A 15,394-nucleotide genomic window follows, 5' to 3' on the forward strand; every position below is an offset into this window, starting at 1 on the left:
AGTGTTAACTCTACTGACAGGGCTCTACTATCATTCAGAGGTATGTTGTTCAGTGTTAACTCTACTGACAGGGCTCTACTATCATTCAGACAGAGGTATGTTGTTCAGTGTTAACTCTACTGACAGCGCTCTACTATCATTCAGACAGAGGTATGTTGTTCAGTGTTAACTCTACCAGGGGTATTGTGGAGATGGTCTCTTGGTGCCACTGTTGTGTCATAGTTTACAGCTGAACTGGACCCGTAGTTACTAAGCATCTCAGAGTAGGACTACAGTCGTGGCCAAAAGTTTTGAGAATGACACAAATATTAATTTATAAAGTCTGCTGCCTCAGTTTGTATGATGGCAATTTGCATATACTCCAGAATGTTATGAAGAGTGATCAGATGGATTGCAATTAATTGCAAAGTCCCTCTTTGCCATGCAAATGAACTGAATCCACCAAAAACATTTCCACTGCATTTCAGCCCTGCCACAAAAGGCCCAGCTGACATCATGTCAGTGATTATCTTGTTAACACAGGTGTGAGTGTTGACAAGGACAAGGCTGGAGATCACTCTGTCATGCTGATTGAGTTTGAATAACAGACTGGAAGCTTCAAAAGGAGGGTGGTGCTTGGAATCATTGTTCTTCCTCTGTCAACCATGGTTACCTGCAAGGAAACACGTGCCGTCATCATTGCTTTGCATAAAAAGGGCTTCACAGGCTAGGATATTGCTGCGAGTAAGATTGCACCTAAATCAACCATTTATTGGATCATCAAGAACTTCAAGGAGAGCTGTTCAATTGTTGTGAAGAAGGCTTCAGGGCGCCCAAGAAAGTCCAGCAAGCGCCAGGACCATCTCCTAAAGTTGATTCAGCTACGGGATCGGGGCACCACCAGTATAGAGCTTGCTCAGGAATGGCAGCAGGCAGGTGTGTGCATCTGCACGCACAGTGAGGCAAAGACTTTTGGAGGATGGCCTGGTGTCAAGATAGGCAGGAAAGAAGCCACTTCTCTCCAGGAAAAACATCAGAGACAGACTGATATTCTGCAAAAGGTACAGGGATTGGACTGCTGAGGACTGGGGTAAAGTCATTTTCTCTGATGAATCCCCTTTCCGATTGTTTGGGGCATCTGGAAAAAAGCTTGTCCAGAGAAGACAAGGTGAGTGCTACCATCAGTCCTGTATCATGCCAACAGTAAAGCATCCTGAGACCATTCATGTGTGGGGTTGGGGAACAAAACATCGATATTTTGGGTCCATGGCCAGGAAACTCCCCAGACCTTAATCCCATTGAGAACTTGTGGTCAATCCTCAAGAGGCGGGTGGACAAACAAAACCCCACAAATTCTGACAAACTCCAAGCATTGATTATGCAAGAATGGGCTGCCATCAGTCAGGATGTGGCCCAGAAGTTAATTGACAGCATGCCAGGATGGATTGCAGAGGTCTTGAAAAAGAAGGGTCAACACTGCAAATATTGACTCTTTGCATCAACTTCATGTAATTGTCAATAAAAGCCTTTGACACTTATGAAATGCTTGTAATTATACGTCAGTATTCCATAGTAACATCTGACAGAAATATCTAAAGACACTGAAGCAGAAAACTTTGTGGAAATTAATATTTGTGTCATTCTCAAAACTTTTGGCCACGACTGTACAAGTGCTGATCTAGGATCAGTTTGATATGTTAAATCATAACAAGATATCCGAGATCAGCTATTCTGATATGCTTATTCCAGTGTATTTACAAGTTGACTGGACTGTAAGTATTACATTGATTTGCCTTTTGATTTAATTTGTGATAATGTCTGATATGTGTGTGTCAGGTGGATGCTCTTCGTCGGGAAGAGAGATATTCCCAGCTGAATAAATTGTCTAACCAGATCCATCTCTAATCTAACACTGTGTGTGTGTGTCTGTGTCTGTGTCTGTGTCTGTGTGTGTGTGTGTGCGTGCGTGCATGTATGTGTGCGTGTGCGCATCAGGTGGATGCTCTGCGTCTGCGTCTGGAAGAGAAAGACTCCCAGCTGAATAAGAAGTCGAACCAGATCCAGGAGACGTCTGAGGAGAAGGGGACGCTCAGCAGAGAGGTACACGACCTCAAGGACATGCTGGAGGTCAAGGAGCGCAAGGTCAACGTCCTGCAGAAGAAGGTATGGGGCGGGTGGAGGCTGTGTGTATTTATTATGGATCCCCATTAGATGCTGCCAATGCAGCAGCTACTCTTCCTGGGGTTTATTATGGATCCCCATTAGCTGCCAAAGCAGCAGCTACTCTTCCTGGGGTCCAGCAAAATGAAGGCAGTTTATACAACTGTAATACATTACAATACATTCACAGATTTCACAACACAGTGTGTTCCCTCAGGCCCCTACTCCACCATGTGTATATATAGTGCGTATGTTATCGTGAGTGTGTGTGTGTGTGTATGCATGTGTCTGTGCCAATGTTTGTGTTGCTTCACAGTCCCTGCTGTTCCATAAGGTGTTTTTTAAATCTAATTTTACGTATGTATGGGTGTCTGAGCTGTGTGCCAGTAGTTTAGACAGACCTCTGGTGGGTGTCTGAGCTGTGTGCCAGTAGTTTAGACAGACAGCTCGGTGCATTCAACATGTCAATACCTCTCATAAATAAAAGTAGTGATGAAGTCAATCTCTCCTCCACTTTCAGCCAGGAGAGATTGACATGCATATAATTAATATTAGCTCTCTGTGTACATCCAAGGGCCAGCCGTGCTGCCCTGTTCTGAGCCAAATGCAATTTTCCTAAGTCCTTTTTTGTGGCACCTGACCACACGACTGAACAATAGTCAAGGTACGACAAAACTAGGGCCTGTAGGACCTGCCTTGTTGATAGTGTTGTTAAGAAGGCAGAGTATGGCTTTATTATAGACAGACTTCTCCCCATCTTAGCTACTACTGCATCAATATGTTTTGACCATGACAGTTTACAACCCAGGGTTACTGTAAGCAGTTTAGTCACCTCAACTTGCTCAATTTCCACATTATTTATCACAAGATTTAGTTGAGGTTTAGGGTTGAGTGAGTGATTTGTTCCAAATACAATGCTTTTAGTTTTAGAATTATTTAGGGCTAACTTATTCCTTGCCAGCCACTCTGAAAATAACTGCAGCTCTTTGTTGAGTGTTGCAGTCATCTCAGTCACTGCAGTAGCTGACGTGTATAGTGTTGAGTCATCCGCATACATAGAAACTCTGGCTTTGCTCAAAGCCAGTGGCATGTTGTTAGTAAAAATTTAAAAAAGCAATGGGCCTAAACAGCTACCCTGGGGAATTCCTGATTCTAACTGGATTATATTTGAAAGGCTTCCATTAAAGAACACCCTCTGTGTTCTGTTAGACAGCTAACTCTTTATCCACATTATATCAGGGGGTGTAAAGCCATAACACACACGGTTTTCCAGTAGCAGACTATGATCAATAATGTCCAAAGCTGCACTGAAGTCTAACAAGACAGCCCCCACAATAATTTTATCATCAATATCTCTCAGCTAATCATCAGTCATTTGTTTAAGTGCTGTGCTTGTTGAGTCTCCTTCCTTATAAGCATGCAAAAATTCTGTTGTCAATTTGTTTACAGTAAATCACATTGTATCTGGTCAAACACAATTTTTTCCAGAACTTTACTCAGGGTTTGTAACCGGCTGATTGGTTGGCTATTTGAGGTGGTAAAGGGAGCTTTACTTTTCTTAGGTAGCAGAATGTCTTTAGCTTCCCTCCAGGCTTGAGGGCACACGCTTAAATTGAAGACGCTTAAATTGAAGATGTGGCAAATAGGAGTGACAATGTCGTCTGCTGGTATCCTCAGTAATTTTCCATCCAGATTGTTAGACCCCCCAGTGGCTTGTCATTGTTGATAGACAACAATAATATGTTCACCTCTTCCACACTGACTTTACGGAATTCAAAAGTACAATTCTTATCTTTCATAATTTTGTCTGATATGTGTGTGTGTGTGTGTGTGTGTGTGTGAGGGGGGGAGGAGGACATGCTGGATGTGAAGGAACGAAAGGCCAACGTCCTCCAGAGGAAGGCATGTCAGAGATGACTAAAAGGGAGGATGGTTTTGTTGGTCAACTTGTTCCTCTTATGAAAGTTTCAAGGATGTACAAAGAGTGTGACTGAAGGAGAATCACCTCTTGGCATAACTGTATTGGACAGACAACTGAGTTTCACTCAGGATACGCAGTGAATTTACTGTCGTAGTGAATCTTTTCTGTTGATTCACAACTCTATTGAATCACAACTCTATTGATTCACAACTCTATTGATTCACAACTCTATTGAATCTCAACTCTATTGATTCACAACTCTATTGATTCACAACTCTATTGAATCACAACTCTATTGATTCACAACTCTATTCATTCACAACTCTATTGAATCACAACTCTATTGATTCACAACTCTATTGATTCACAACTCTATTGATTCACAACTCTATTGACTCACAACTCTATTGAATCTCAACTCTATTGATTCACAACTATATTGAATCTTAACTCTATTGATTCACAACTCTATTGAATATCAACTCTTATGATTCACAGGTCTATTGATTCACAACTATTGATTCACCTCTATTGCTTTTCCTGACTGCCACTAGATGGCAGTATGAGACCATGTTGTTTGAGCCTTCTCCAGGCGTCAAAAAGACCAGAGGAAAATGATTTCTCCCCATTGTCCTGGAGAATACATTTCAGATGTCCTGTGTCTGATAACTCCAGAGTTCACTCTAATCAACCATCATCACTTAGTCATCAATCCAGCCAGAATACCAACCCAGAATGGTTCTTCTGTGATCAACCATCCATCAACCAGCCAGAATACCAACCCAGAATGGTTCTTCTGTGATCAACCATCCATCAACCAGCCAGAATACCAACCCAGAATGGTTCTTCTGTGATCAACCATCGTAACTTAGTCATCAACCAGCCAGAATACCAACCCAGAATGGTTCTTCTGTGATCAACCATCGTAACTTAGTCATCAACCAGCCAGAATACCAACCCAGAATGGTTCTTCTGTGATCAACCATCCATCAACCAGCCAGAATACCAACCCAGAATGGTTCTTCTGTGATCAACCATCCATCAACCAGCCAGAATACCAACCCAGAATGGTTCTTCTGTGATCAACCATCCATCAACCAGCCAGAATACCAACCCAGAATGGTTCTTCTGTGATCAACCATCGTCACTTAGTCATCAATCCAGCCAGAATACCAACCCAGAATGGTTCTTCTGTGATCAACCATCCATCAACCAGCCAGAATACCAACCCAGAATGGTTCTTCTGTGATCAACCATCCATCAACCAGCCAGAATACCAACCCAGAATGGTTCTTCTGTGATCAACCATCGTCACTTAGTCATCAACCAGCCAGAATACCAACCCAGAATGGTTCTTCTGTGATCAACCATCCATCAACCAGCCAGAATACCAACCCAGAATGGTTCTTCTGTGATCAACCATCATCACTTAGTCATCAATCCAGCCAGAATACCAACCCAGAATGGTTCTTCTGTGATCAACCATCGTCACTTAGTCATCAACCAGCCAGAATACCAACCCAGAATGGTTCTTCTGTGATCAACCATCCATCAACCAGCCAGAATACCAACCCAGAATGGTTCTTCTGTGATCAACCATCCATCAACCAGCCAGAATACCAACCCAGAATGGTTCTTCTGTGACCCTGCAGCAGAACATGAGACCGACCAGTGCCTCCATGAGGAGATGGAGAAAGGGTTTGTGTTTGTGTGTACATGTCAGGTTTCACAGAGAAAGTCCGGCTCAGCAGTATTACATGGCTGAGGAAGGGAGAGGGAGGTTGTGTCTCAGTATGGCTGAGGAGGAGAGAGGGAGGTTGTGTCTCAGTATGGCTGAGGAGGAGAGAGGGAGGTTGTGTCTCAGCAGTATTACATGGCTGAGGAGCAGAGAGGGAGGTTGTGTCTCAGTATGGCTGAGGAGCAGAGAGGGAGGTTGTGTCTCAGTATGGCTGAGGAGCAGAGAGGGAGGTTGTGTCTCAGCAGTATTATATGGCTGAGGATGGGAGAGGGAGGTTGTGTCTCAGTATGGCTTAGGAGCAGAGAGGGAGGTTGTGTCTCAGCAGTATTACATGGCTGAGTAGCAGAGAGGGAGGTTGTGTCTCAGCAGTATTACATGGCTGAGGAGGAGAGAGGGAGGTTGTGTCTCAGTATGGCTTAGGAGCAGAGAGGGAGGTTGTGTCTCAGCAGTATTACATGGCTGAGGAGGAGAGAGGGAGGTTGTGTCTCAGCAGTATTACATGGCTGAGGAGGAGAGAGGGAGGTTGTGTCTCAGTATGGCTGAGGAGGAGAGAGGGAGGTTGTGTCTCAGCAGTATTACATGGCTGAGGAGCAGAGAGGGAGGTTGTGTCTCAGTATGGCTGAGGAGGAGAGAGGGAGGTTGTGTCTCAGCAGTATTACATGGCTGAGGAGCAGAGAGGGAGGTTGTGTCTCAGTATGGCTGAGGAGGAGAGAGGGAGGTTGTGTCTCAGTATGGCTGAGGAGCAGAGAGGGAGGTTGTGCTGTTTGGGGGTGGATGAGATTACATGGATCATTTATCATGCTGAAACAATGTGACCTCAAATGAATCTGCTCTTACTCTCCATCTGTATCTCAAATGGCACCCTAGTCCTTATTTAGTGCACTTCGTTTGACCAGGGCTCATGGGGCTCAAGAGTAGTGCACCATGTAGGGAAATAGTGTGCCATTTGGGAAGCAGAGCCAGTCTCTCAGAGCCTGATAGGACATCATACCTCCTCTCTATCCTGTCCTTGTCTTTCTTTGGGAAGCAGAGCCAGTCTCTCAGAGCCTGATAGGACATCATACCTCCTCTCTGTCCTGTCCTTGTCTTTCTTTGGGAAGCAGAGCCAGTCTCTCAGAGCCTGATAGGACATCATACCTCATCTCTATCCTGTCCTTGTCTTTCTTTGGGAAGCAGAGCCAGTCTCTCAGAGCCTGATAGGACATCATACCTCATCTCTATCCTGTCCTTGTCTTTCTTTGGGAAGCAGAGCCAGTCTCTCAGAGCCTGATAGGACATCATACCTCCTCTCTGTCCTGTCCTGGTCTTTCTTTGGGAAGCAGAGCCAGTCTCTAAGAGCCTGATAGGACATCATACCTCCTCTCTGTCCTGTCCTTGTCTTTCTTTGGGATGCAGAGCCAGTCTCTCAGAGCCTGATAGGACATCATACCTCCTCTCTATCCTGTCCTTGTCTTTCTTTGGGAAGCAGAGCCAGTCTCTCAGAGCCTGATAGGACATCATACCTCCTCTCTGTCCTGTCCTTGTCTTTCTTTGGGAAGCAGAGCCAGTCTCTCAGAGGCTGATAGGACATCATACCTCCTTTCTGTCCTGTCCTTGTCTTTCTTTGGGAAGCAGAGCCAGTCTCTCAGAGCCTGATAGGACATCATACCTCCTCTCTGTCCTGTCCTTGTCTTTCTTTGGGAAGCAGAGCCAGTCTCTCAGAGCCTGATAGGACATCATACCTCCTGTCTGTCCTGTCCTTGTCTTTCTTTGGCCTCAACGTCAGTCAGTCAGCGAGAGCTAAGAGACATAAATCTTTTGGGGGAAGATTCCTGGGTCTTGGGTCAGTTTGTGTGTGTGTGTGTGTGTGCGCGGGTCTGTAGCACTCTGTGTATGTGTGTGCACTTGCACATGTGTGTGTACGTGTATGTGTCTGTGTGATGTGTGTGTTTATCCGTGTGTGTGTATATCCGTGTGTGTGTTTATCCGTGTGTGTGTATATCCGTGTGTGTGTTTATCCGTGTGTGTGTTTATCCGTGTGTGTGTTTATCTGTGTGTGTGTATATCCGTGTGTGTGTGTGTGGTTGCGGTGGGTCACGGTTCGATCAGGAAGCTACAGAGGAGTTGTAATAGCAGCAGATCTGAGGGTCAATGGTTTCAACAGACACATACATACTGGAACCAGTCCCAACTAGACACACACACACACACACACACACACACACACGCACACGCACACGCACACACACACACACACACACACACACACACACACACACACACACACACACACACACACGGACGGACGGACAGACGGACTACAGTATGCTGAAGCCGTTCCCCTCTCTGTGGGCTGGTCCTGGTTGAGAGGGTTGAGAGGGTTGAGAGGAGGAGTAGAGACAGGGGGTCATCCCAGCCCGCCCCATCCCCAGCAGGGCCACATCCATCTTTCTGACAGCCCTCTCCTCCAGGGAGGGAGGGAGGGAGGGGGAGAGAGAGGGATGGAGGGAGGGAGGGAGGGAGCCATGTCTGTGGAGAGATGTAGCAATGTAGAGGTGGTTGGCTCCGCTCTGGTGAGATCACAGAACCACTACTACCAGCCCTTCAGGCTGACCGCCTGGCTGGATCTATATCTGTCTGGATCTATATCTGTCTGGTTCTATATCTGTGTGGATCTATATCTGTCTGTGTGGATCTATATCTGTCTGTCTGGATCTATATCTGTCTGTGTGGATCTATATCTGTCTGGATCTATATCTGTGTGGATCTATATCTGTCTGGATCTATATCTGTGTGGATCTATATCTGTCTGGATCTATATCTGTCTGGATCTATATCTGTCTGGATCTTTATATGTCTGTCTGGATCTATATCTGTCTGTGTGGATCTATAGCTGTCTGGATCTATATCTGTGTGGATCTATATCTGTATATCTGTCTGGATCTATATCTGTCTGTGTGGATCTATATCTGTCTGTGTGGATCTATATCTGTCTGGATCTATATCTGTCTGGATCTATAGCTGTCTGGATCTATATCTGTCTATGTGGATCTATATCTGTCTGGATCTGTATATGTCTGTGTGGATCTATATCTGTCTGTGTGGATCTATATCTGTGTGGATCTATATCTGTCTGTGTGGATCTATATCTATCTGTTTGGAGCTATATCTGTCTGCGTGGATCTATATCTGTCTGTCTGGATCTATATCTGTCTGTGTGGATCTATATCTGTCTGTGTGGATCTATATCTGTCTGTGTGAATCTATATCTGTCTGTGTGAATCTATATCTGCGTGGATCTATATCTTTGTGAATATATATCTGTGTGGATCTATATCTGTGTGGATCTATATCTGTGTGAATCTATATCTATCTCTGTGTATCTATATCTGTCTGTGTGGATCTATATCTGTGTGGATCTATATCTGTCTGTGTGGATCTATATCTGTCTGTGTGGATCTATATCTCTGTGGATCTATATCTGTGTGGATCTATATCTGTCTGTGTGGATCTATATCTGTCTGTGTGGATCTATATCTCTGTGGATCTATATCTGTGTGGATCTATATCTGTCTGTGTGGATCTATATCTGTCTGTGTGGATCTATATCTCTGTGGATCTATATCTGTGTGGATCTATATCTGTCTGTGTGGATGTATATCTGTCTGTGTGGATCTATATCTGTGTGGATCTATATCTCTGTGGATCTATATCTGTGTGGATCTATATCTCTGTGGATCTATATCTGTGTGGATCTATATCTCTGTGGATCTATATCTGTGTGGATCTATATCTGTGTGGATCTATATCTGTGTGGATCTATATTTGTGTGTGCACGCCTGCCTCATCACTTATCCCCCTCCCTAGACAACCACACACCCCTCCGCTCAGCTCCATCCTCCCTCCTCCCTCCCTGGGTGCCGATGACGTGGATGTCCATTAAGGCAGCCCCCCTCTCTGATTCAGAGGGGTTGGGTTAAATGAGGAAGATACATTTCAGTTGAAGGCATTCTGACTAGGTCTCCCCTTTCCCCCTCTTTCTTCAATAGGGACGTGCCAGACAGACAAACCCAGAGAAGAGCTCACCTGGGGCTGAATGTGCTAGTACGCTGCCCCCCTCTAATGAAGATTCCAGGGACCTAGCTAGCTACTAGCATGCCTTGTCCAGGACACACACACTGTAAGCTTTTCAAAGCTCCCCCCGAGAAACATGTGACCCGGGGGATAAGCCAATGCAGTTTGTTTTGAAAGAGCCAGAGAGCAGCAGAGCTGAACTCCCTGTCCAGTTGTCTGAAGAAGCAACATTTAGTTTCTATAATGATCCCTGAGGTAGCTGTTGTAGCTCACTGTGTACACAGAACCCTAGAGCAGGCCTGATGGCCATAACACATTGAGACTGGCTGGGGAACTGTACACTGACTCCTTGATGAACCCATACCGTGAAACCAACCCAGAACAGGACAGGACAGATCAGGACAGATCAGGACAGATCAGGACAGGACAGAACAGGGCAGAACAAACAGGGCAGGGTTATTAAAGTACTACATGTCCTCAGTGAGTGGTCCAGATCAGGACAGAACAGAACAGGACAGTACAGAACAGGACAGGACAGATCAGGACAGATCAGGACAGAACAGAACAGGACAGTACAGAACAGGACAGAACAGAACAGGACAGGACAGGACAGGGCAGAACAGAACAGAACAGGACAGGACAGAACAGGGCAGAACAGAACAGGACAGGACAGGACAGAACAGAACAGAACAGAACAGGGTTATTAAAGTACTACATGTCCTCAGTGAGTGGTCCAGATCAGGACAGAACAGATCAGGACAGAACAGAACAGAACAGGGTTATTAAAGTACTACATGTCCTCAGTGAGTGGTCCAGATCAGGACAGAACAGATCAGGACAGAACAGAACAGAACAGAACAGGGTTATTAAAGTACTACATGTCCTCAGTGAGTGGTTCAGATCAGGACAGAACAGAACAGGACAGTACAGAACAGGACAGTACAGAACAGGACAGAACAGAACAGAACAGAACAGAACAGGACAGGACAGGGCAGAACAGAACAGAACAGAACAGGACAGGACAGGACAGAACAGAACAGAACAGAACAGGACAGAACAGAACAGAACAGAATAAACAGGGCAGGGTTATTAAAGTACTACATGTCCTCAGTGAGTGGTTCAGATCAGGACAGAACAGAACAGGACAGTACAGAACAGGACAGTACAGAACAGGACAGAACAGAACAGAACAGAACAGGACAGGACAGGACAGAACAGAACAGAACAGAACAGGACAGAACAGAACAGAACAGAACAGGACAGGACAGGACAGAACAGGACAGAACAGGACAGAACAGGGTTATTAAAGTACTACATGTCCTCAGTGAGTGGTCCAGATCAGGACAGAACAGATCAGGACAGAACAGAACAGAACAGAACAGGGTTATTAAAGTACTACATGTCCTCAGTGAGTGGTTCAGATCAGGACAGAACAGAACAGGACAGAACAGAACAGAACAGGGTTATTAAAGTACTACATGTCCTCAGTGAGTGGTCCAGATCAGGACAGAACAGATCAGGACAGAACAGAACAGAACAGAACAGGGTTATTAAAGTACTACATGTCCTCAGTGAGTGGTCCAGATCAGGACAGAACAGAACAGGACAGAACAGAACAGAACAGAACAGAACAGGGTTATTAAAGTACTACATGTCCTCAGTGAGTGGTTCAGATCAGGACAGAACAGAACAGGACAGTACAGGACAGTACAGAACAGGACAGTACAGAACAGGACAGAACAGAACAGAACAGGACAGAACAGAACAGAACAGAACAGGGCAGAACAGAACAGGACAGAACAGAACAGAACAGAACAGAACAGAACAGAACAGGGCAGAACAGGGTTATGAAAGTACTACATGTCCTCAGTGAGTGGTCCAGATCAGGACAGAACAGAACAGGACAGTACAGAACAGGACAGAACAGTACAGAACAGGACAGTACAGAACAGGACAGAACAGAACAGAACAGAACAGGACAGAACAGAACAGAACAGAACAGAACAGGGCAGAACAGAACAGGACAGAACAGAACAGAACAGAACAGGACAGTACAGAACAGGACAGAACAGTACAGAACAGGACAGAACAGGACAGAACAGAACAGAACAGAACAGGACAGGACAGGACAGAACAGGGTAGAACAGAACAGAACAGAACAGGACAGGGTTATGAAAGTACTACATGTCCTCAGTGAGTGGTCCAGATCAGGACAGAACAGAACAGGACAGTACAGGACAGTACAGAACAGGACAGTACAGAACAGAACAGAACAGAACAGGGCAGAACAGAACAGGACAGAACAGAACAGGACAGTACAGAACAGGGTTATTAAAGTACTACATGTCCTCAGTGAGTGGTTCAGATCAGGACAGGACAGAACAGGACAGTACAGGACAGGACAGAACAGGACAGTACAGAACAGAACAGAACAGAACAGGGCAGAACAGAACAGGACAGAACAGAACAGAACAGGACAGCACAGGGTTATTAAAGTACTACATGTCCTCAGTGAGTGGTCCAGATCAGGACAGAACAGAACAGGACAGTACAGAACAGGACAGAACAGAACAGAACAGGGCAGAACAGAACAGGACAGAACAGAACAGAACAGGACAGCACAGGGTTATTAAAGTACTACATGTCCTCAGTGAGTGGTCCAGATCAGGACAGAACAGAACAGGACAGAACAGAACAGAACAGAACAGGGTTATTAAAGTACTACATGTCCTCAGTGAGTGGTTCAGATCAGGACAGAACAGAACAGGACAGGACAGAACAGAACAGAACAGGACAGAACAGAACAGAACAGAACAGAACAGGGTTATTAAAGTACTACATGTCCTCAGTGAGTGGTTCAGATCAGGACAGAACAGAACAGGACAGGACAGAACAGAACAGAACAGGACAGTACAGAACAGGACAGAACAGAACAGAACAGGACAGGGTTATTAAAGTACTACATGTCCTCAGTGAGTGGTCCAGATCAGGACAGAACAGATCAGGACAGAACAGAACAGAACAGAACAGGGTTATTAAAGTACTACATGTCCTCAGTGAGTGGTCCAGATCAGGACAGAACAGATCAGGACAGAACAGAACAGAACAGGGTTATTAAAGTACTACATGTCCTCAGTGAGTGGTTCAGATCAGGACAGAACAGAACAGGACAGTACAGGACAGTACAGAACAGGACAGTACAGAACAGGACAGGACAGGGCAGAACAGAACAGGACAGGACAGAACAGGGCAGAACAGAACAGGACAGGACAGAACAGAACAGAACAGGGTTATTAAAGTACTACATGTCCTCAGTGAGTGGTTCAGATCAGAACAGAGCAGAACAGAACAGGGCAGAACAGAACAGGACAGACCAGAACAGGACAGTACAGAACAGGACAGAACAGAACAGAACAGGACAGGACAGAACAGGGCAGAACAGAACAGAACAGAACAGGACAGGGTTATGAAAGTACTCCATGTCCTCAGTGAGTGATTCAGATCAAGTGAATAAACTGCATAGACAGAGAGATTGAGATTGTGTCTTTAATAGAACTATTCTTTATGGAGGGTAATTAGAGAGCAGGTAGTGATGAGGTCAAATCACTCTAAACAGGGAGAACTATAAACTCAGCAAGAAAATAATCGTCCTCTCACAGTCAACTGCGTTTATATTCAGCAAACTTAACATGTGTAAATATTTGTATGAACATAACAAGATTCAACAACTGAGACATGAACTGAACAAGTTCCACAGACATGTGACTAACAGAAATGGAATAATGTCTCCCTGAACAAAGGGGTGGGGGGTCAAAATCAAAAGTAACAGTCAGTATCTGGTGTGGCCACCAGCTGCATTAAGTACTGCAGTGCATCTCCTCCTCATGGACTGCACCAGATTTGCCAGTTCCTGCTGTGAGATGTTACCCCACTCTTCCTGCAAGTTCCTGGACATTTCTGGGGGGAATGGCCCTAGCCCTCACCTTCCGATCCAACAGGTCCCAGACGTGCCCAATGGGATTGAGATCCGGGCTCTTCACTGACCATGGCAGAACACTGACATTCCTGTCTTGCAGGAAATCACGCACAGAACGAGCAGTATGGCTGGTGGCATTGTCATGCTGGAGGGTCATGTCAGGATGAGCCTGCAGGAAGGGTACCACATGAGGGAGGAGGATGTCTTCCCTGTAATGCACAACGTTGAGATTGCCTGCAATGACAACAAGCTCAGTCCGATGATGCTGTGACACACCACTCCAGACCATGACGGACCCTCCACCTCCAAATCGATCCCACTCCAGAGTACAGGCCTCGGCGTAACGCTCATTCCTTCAACAATAAACGCGAAACCGACCATCACCCCTGGTGAGACAAAACCGCGACTCGTCAGTGAAGAGCACTTTTTGCCAGTCCTGTCTGGTCCAGCGAGGGTGAGTTTGTGCCCATAGGTGACGTTGTTGCCGGTGATGTCTGGTGAGGACCTACCTTACAACAGACCTACAAGCCCTCAGTCCATCCTCTCTCACCCTATTGCGGACAGTCTGAGCGCTGATGGAGGGTTGTGCGTTCTGAGTGAAACTCGGGCAGTTGTTGTTGCCATCCTGTACCTGTCCCGCAGGGGTGATGTTCGGACGTACCGATCCTGTGCAGGTGTTGTTGCCATCCTGTACCTGTCCCGCAGGGGTGATGTTCGGACGTACCGATCCTGTGCAGGTGTTGTTGCCATCCTGTACCTGTCCCCAGGTGTGATGTTCGGTGTCTTAACGACCGTTCCACAGGTGCATGTTCATTCCTTGTTTATGGTTCATTGAACAAGCATGGGAAACAGTGTTTAAACCCTTTACAATGAAGATCTGTGAAGTTATTTGGATTTTTAGAAATTATCTTTGAAAGACAGGGTCCTGAAAAAGGGACGTTTCTTTTTTTGCTGAGTTTATCTAGTCTGGGCCTGTAGCAGAATGAAGGGGGTGTGGTTAGAGAGAGAGAGGCTGGCCCCTGGCCCCAACATAATGAAGAGAGTGTGGTTAGAGAGAGAGAGGCTGGCCCCTGGCCCCAACATAATGAAGAGAGTGTGGTTAGAGAGAGAGGCTGGCCCCAACATAATAAAGAGAGTGTGGTTAGAGAGAGAGAGGCTGGCCCCTGGCCCCAACATAATGAAGAGAGTGTGGTTAGAGAGAGAGGCTGGCCCCAACATAATAAAGAGAGTGTGGTTAGAGAGAGAGAGGCTGGCCCCTGGCCCCAACATAATGAAGAGAGTGTGGTTAGAGAGAGAGGCTGGCCCCAACATAATAAAGAGAGTGTGGTTAGAGAGAGAGAGGCTGGCCCCTGGCCCCAACATAATGAAGAGAGTGTGGTTAGAGAGAGAGACTGGCCCCTGGCCCCAACATAATGAAGAGAGTGTGGTTAGAGAGAGAGGCTGGCCCCAACATAATGAAGAGAGTGTGGTTAGAGAGAGAGGCTGGCCCCAACATAATAAAGAGAGTGTGGTTAGAGAGAGAGACTGGCCCCTGGCCCCAACATAATGAAGAGAGTGTGGTTAGAGA

General features: G+C 45.8%; 1 protein-coding gene across 4 annotated transcripts in view; it reads left to right on the forward strand.

Annotated features, from left to right (window-relative positions):
* The window catches only part of LOC110517131 (ELKS/Rab6-interacting/CAST family member 1), a 538,428-nt gene that overhangs the window by 140,347 nt on the left and 382,687 nt on the right, over positions 1-15,394 (forward strand). For all 4 annotated transcript variants that reach the window (XM_090201213.1, XM_090201214.1, XM_090201216.1 and 1 more), the window contains one exon: positions 1,975-2,142. In XM_090201213.1, coding sequence (XP_090057339.1) covers positions 1,975-2,142 — 168 coding nt within the window. The remainder of the gene's footprint in view (positions 1-1,974; positions 2,143-15,394) is intronic.

This window comes from Oncorhynchus mykiss, chromosome 15, assembly GCF_057628025.1.
Source record: "Oncorhynchus mykiss isolate SJ-2025 chromosome 15, ASM5762802v1, whole genome shotgun sequence".
Lineage (NCBI taxonomy): Eukaryota > Metazoa > Chordata > Actinopteri > Salmoniformes > Salmonidae > Oncorhynchus > Oncorhynchus mykiss.